This window comes from Arvicola amphibius, chromosome 9, assembly GCF_903992535.2.
Source record: "Arvicola amphibius chromosome 9, mArvAmp1.2, whole genome shotgun sequence".
NCBI lineage: Eukaryota > Metazoa > Chordata > Mammalia > Rodentia > Cricetidae > Arvicola > Arvicola amphibius.
This window is the reverse complement of record NC_052055.2, coordinates 39,089,356-39,094,691: the sequence shown is the minus strand read 5'-3', so window position 1 is coordinate 39,094,691 and position 5,336 is coordinate 39,089,356. Positions and strand designations below refer to the sequence as shown.

General features: G+C 57.4%; 1 protein-coding gene across 1 annotated transcript; it reads right to left on the bottom strand.

The window, feature by feature from the left end:
- Nucleotides 1-897: 897 nt before the first annotated feature.
- Elfn2 (extracellular leucine rich repeat and fibronectin type III domain containing 2) lies at nucleotides 898-3,360 on the bottom strand. The gene has a single exon (XM_038344229.1). The coding sequence runs from the start codon at nucleotides 3,358-3,360 to the stop codon at nucleotides 898-900; it is 2,463 nt and encodes an 820-aa protein (XP_038200157.1).
- Between the last annotated feature and the right edge of the window lie 1,976 nt (nucleotides 3,361-5,336).

Below are 5,336 nucleotides of genomic sequence, written 5' to 3'. Positions count from 1 at the left end.
GGGGCTGTGGCATGGGGGCCTGCACCTGAGATACCAGTGGGGAGCAGGTCGGCCCACCACCCCAACCCCAGGCAACTCCCTGGGGATACTTGGAAGACACGTGAAGGGGGTTGGTGGCACCCTTTGCTTCGGCTTCTCTCTGGTCAGCAGGACATTCCTCTCCCCTGACCATCTAGGGCTAGGGACATAGCCTTTCACTTTGTGGGTGCCCATGGACTTTCTAGAAAAGAAAAGCACCTGCCTACCTCAGTCCCTAGACCCCTGAGACCACAGCTTTGGAAGGGGTAGTTGGTGGAGGGGGCAGGGCCCAGAGGAGCAGCTGGAGGCGGGGCCAGCACTGGGCCAGGAAGCTGGGAGACAGAGCTGTAACCTGGTGGGTGAGACCCCTGGGGCTTTTCCTCTCTGGGCCATCCATGAAGTGGGAGGAGAGGATGCCCAACATCCACATGCTGCCACATCTCCAAGGGAAATGTCCCCCAGCTTGGAGGATACCCTCCCTGAACAAGAGGGCTAGCTATGGTTTGCTTCTACCCCAATCTCTTTTTCCATCAAACCCGCCTGAGTCCCAGACCCCACACCCTCTCTGGTCTCTTTCCCCAGCCCCGTGAGTCCCTTGGGCAGCACAGTAGAGACAACTGGTTTCGGTAGCAGGTTGTAAACTTTAAGGAAAATGTTTGTTTTCCTGCCCGTTATTGTTGGGTGTTGCTTCACAGTCAGGTGGTGGTCAAGTGTATGTGTGTGTGCGTGCGTGCAGGTGTGCGTGTACGTCCACTCCTAGGCCCGGGCCCCTTGGTCCGGACCCTTTGGCCTGTCCCCCGCCTCCCGGCCACCCTGGCGGGGCCCATCCCCCGAGTGCCCCTGCCCTCCCCCTCACCTCACCGGTGGGGGAGGAGAGGGTCACAGCTTCTGCTGGGCTGAGACCCCCTTCCAGTAATCAAGGATGTCATGAAGGTCCTCATCCTTGGCGAACTGGACCTTCTTGCGCAGGGCATGGCCAGCAGCCATGTACACCTCCTCACGGTGGTGCTTCTTGTAGGGCCGGAAGCGCTCCCAGATCTTATGTGTGCTCTCAGACGAGTACTCAGGGCTGGAGGAATACCCTGAGTAGTAATGTCTGGGGGAGAGCTGAGAATAGGTGGAGTCACGCTTGGAACGGGTCAGTGGCTTGAGGAAGGATACGCGCTGGCTCAGGCTGTCGTTGCCTTCCTCGTAGTAGAGAGCAGGAAAGCTGTGCCGGTGCTCGCTGCAGTGGTAGGCCGGCTTTACCTCCAGGTGGTGAATGCCACCACCCCCACCACTGCTACCACTGCTGCTCGTGGGCACCAGTGGAAGCCGGTCCAGCGGGCTGTTGAGTGGGCTACCTTTCTCTATGTACTTGGAGTCGGCCTTAGTCAGCCCGGGGGTACTTGGATGGTCCGGCACGTCCAGGCTGAAGACCTTGGCACTCTTGATGGAGCCACTGGATGACACGCTGCAGGTCTTGCGGGACACTGCGGCATCAGCACTCAGCTGGCGCTGCAGCGGGTGGTGGGAACTCTCCTTGTAAGGGGGTGACAGGAAGCTGGGCCGCTCTAGAGCCCCAGGGGTGGCAGCTGAGGGGGCAGCAGTAGCTGCAGGGAGGGACTGGCACTCAAAGGCCATATCAGAGTCCCCACCACCACTGCCACCCCCTAGGAAAGAGGCTGAGTCAAGCTTGAGGGCATCGATACAATTGTTAATGATCTGGTTGACTTTGTCCACTTCCTTGGCAATGGTGGAGATCTCAGCCGCTGAGCCCTGGCCAGTTTCAATTTCTCGGAGCTCTTCCTCAGGCCGGGCCAGGCTGTCCCCTGCAGCACCCGTGCGCACCTCAATATAGTTGCCTTTGGTAGCTACCTTGGGTGTTTCTAGCCCGGCCTCCAGCCCTTTGGGAGTGGGCAGCTTCTCCCCAATTATGGAGGGAATAGAGGACATGCGGGCCACAGGCAGCACGGGTGGCTCACCCAGCTTCTGTGCAGCATGCACAATGGAACCGGCGTCCACATCGGCACCATAGCGCATCTCCAAGATAGTCTTCTTGACATTGACAGACTTCTGCTTCTCCTCCTGCATGCGTCGCTTGCGCAGGCAGTAGTAGACCGCCCCCAGCACGATGACCATCCCAAAGAGGCAGCCCAGGATAGTCATGATGTAATGCGTGGTGGTGGAGGTGCTGGGCGCCAGGTCCCCGGGCACAGGGTCCCGCGTGGTAAAGGTCAGACAGGTGTGGTTGAAGCGGCGGCTGTTACGCAACGAGGTGACACAGAAGGTGTACTCGGTGTGCGCCCGCAGCTTGTCCAGCGTCACAATCTCTTTCTTGTTCTTGAGCGTCATGACATCAGAGAAGTAGCTGTTGTTGTACTGGACCAGCACGTACATCTTGCTGTAAGGATGCGGGATGATGACAACTAGGGTGGCCGAGGTAAAGGTGACTTGGTGCAGTTTGATGGCTGGTCCGGCAGACGCATCTGTGGTAGACGAGGCCGGTGGCTCCACTGAGAGAATCTCATCAGGATTGAAGCCTGAATTCTCATCGGGCTCCCTCTGGGCATCCGTGGAGTAGGGTGTGGGGTGACTCACAGGCCGGGCAAACATCGAGCCATTGCGGCACTTGGCCTGTAGGACAGTTATGGCATTGAGGCTATGGTAAGGTCGGGGCACAAGCAATGGGTAACCAGCAAACTCCCTCGGTGACTCACACTGCAGGCGGTCATAGTTCTTGGTGACATTGTTGAAGACCACAAGCCAGGCGAGGAAGCCAAAGAGGTCACACTCACAGTTGAAGGGGTTGCCAGCCAGCTCACACACCATCAGGCTGGCAAGGCTGGCAAAGGTGGCGCCATCAAGACGGCTGAGGCGGTTGGAGGACAGATCAATGCTAATGAGGCTGGGGCACTCGGAGAAGGCGGTGGGCGTCACCACCTCGATGAGGTTGTGCTGGACAAAGAGGAACTGCAGGCGGCTCATGCCACGCAGCATGCCCTCAGTCAGGTTGCTGAGCCGGTTGTAGCCCAGCTGAAGGACCTGCAGGCTCGTCTGGCCCAAGAAGGCACCGTCCTCAATGTAGGAGATCTCATTCTTGGTGAGGTTGAGGTCCGTGAGGTTCCCGAAGCGATTGAGCGAGGAATAGAGCACAGCCTTGAGCTTGTTCTCGTTGAGCCGCAGGTCATGCACAGTGCTGTTGATGTGCTGAGGGATGGTCTCATATGGCGGCTGGTTCTGGCTGCAGATGGCCAGCCACACGTAGCCCTTGTCCCCCTCGATGAGCCAGCAGTCAGCATGCACAGCACCTGGCTGGCACACGCACAGCAGTGCCACCGCGCACAGCCCCAGGCGCAGCATGGCCCACGCTTCAGCCCCTTATAGACCCAGCTGGGGTGAAGGGCCAGAGAACAGAAGGACCTAGTGGCTAGAGGACGGGACCCGTAGCACAGTTCTCCCTGGAGCCGCCACCATCTTGGGGGGTGACCTCCAGCTCAGGAGCCCTGGGCAGGATGGACACAGCTGGCACCTGCTGTTGTGAAGGGCTACAAGCAGACACTAGGCGTTGCTGTGGTGCTAGGTCACTGTCGGAAGGGCAGGTTCCCAAGACTTCTTCTTGCTCTTCCTCCTCCTTCCCGTTAGGTTCGGGGATCAGAACTTCAGGCAGTTCCCACAGGAGCCAGAAGTGCAACACTGGGAGACGGTGAGCGAGGTGGAGACAGGAAGGAAGAAGCCCATCTGTCACCTAATTCCTGAAAGGTGGCATCAAGAGAGAATGGCAGGTCAGTGTGGGGGCCCAACCTCTCTTGTTCAGTCAGTGTAGGCTCCCGTCCCTCTTTTATCCTCCTTCAGAACCAGGGACTCCGCACCAGCAAATGCCCCAGGTCTCCTGCTTCCTCAAAGCAAGGGAGGGCTGGGGTTGTCAAGGCGGGGAAGAGAGAATCAAGGAAGAGTTACAGTAGGGGTGGGGATAGTCTGAGCACCAAGACAGAGAAGGGAAACTGAGAGGAACGGGTGGGCCCCAGTGCCCAGACACCCTCCAGGGCACACTCGCACACGGTGTCCACAGGCAACTGCTAGCCTGCACAATGCCTACAAAATCAAAGCTCACATGGGAGGCACACACACACACACACACACACACACACACACACATACTCCTAACATCTGTGTGCATGACAGACATGTCCACACATCTTAGTGGGCACCCCCAAATCCAGATGAGAATTAAGAAGCCCAGCAAAATGCCTCATTCTCCAAGCCCAAAGATAAATAATTCATTTGTTGTGTAACTGCTCTTGTTCCAAAAATAATTCCCTTGTCTCAGCTTCTGTGGGGGAGGGGAGCAGAACGTGCTGGTGGTGGGCCTCCCGTGTGGTGGGGTGCAAGGGCCAGGATCTCGGCAGCAGCAGGGCTGGTCCTGTTAGCATAACTATGCTAAAGGAGAAGGGTCAAGAGTTAAACACATTCCCTAGTAGGGTATTCCCAAGGACAGCATGCTGCCCAAAGAGGGGTCAGGACTTGGGACCAACACAATTGGATCCCTACATCCCCTTCCAGAATCAGAGGCTCAGAGAAGGACAGGGCTTTGCCCCAAGTAAAACAGCAAAGCCTGGGCCAGGATCAAGACTCCTGAGAAACTCAGGGTCAGGAGTCAAGAGGCCCTCCCCGCACAGCCTGACTGTGGGTAAATTACTCTGTCTCTTATCTACTGCTCTTCTGTAGTGTGTAGGGGAACCCAGCCCTTTCCTGGGCAATATGATGGGAAACAGCAAGGTGACTTGACTGCTCACCCTGAGACACAGAGGACAGGACGGCAGCAGGGGTCACAGCCCACAGCCCATGTGATTCATCCTTCCCTTTCCCATGAGGAAACCAAGTCCCAAAGTCTGCCCTGGGGAGATCTGGCCAGGTCCCCTGCAAGCTGGACTCGGCCAGACCTGGCTCGGGCTCACACCCTATGCTCCAGACTGCAAAAACTGCAAAGGCCCTAGACAGTTGTGTTCCAACAAGGACACAAGATGGTCTGAGAAATCCACATTTGTCAAAGAAAGCCTTGAAACAGTGTCCACGAGAGCCACCTCCACCTCGGCTCCTCCCCCAGGGAGACTCCAGGAAAGAGAGCTTTGAAAAAAAAAATGTCTAGACTTTGTGTTAAAGTGAAGCCAATTTAAAACTGTGACCAGCAGAGGGAAAGAGGGAGGGAGGCAGTGGGGACACATTGAGAGGACGCTCCGGCAGTGCCCGCTGAGGTGCCAGGTGATGAGGTCCAACCTGGGTCAGAGGCCAGTCTGACACACCTTTCTCCCCACTGCAGGGCCAGCGTGGGTGTCACA

Excerpts from the sequence above, each read along its gene's own strand:
- Elfn2 (XM_038344229.1), bottom strand. The coding sequence starts at position 3,360 with ATGCTGCGCCTGGGGCTGTGCGCGGTGGCACTGCTGTGCGTGTGCCAG.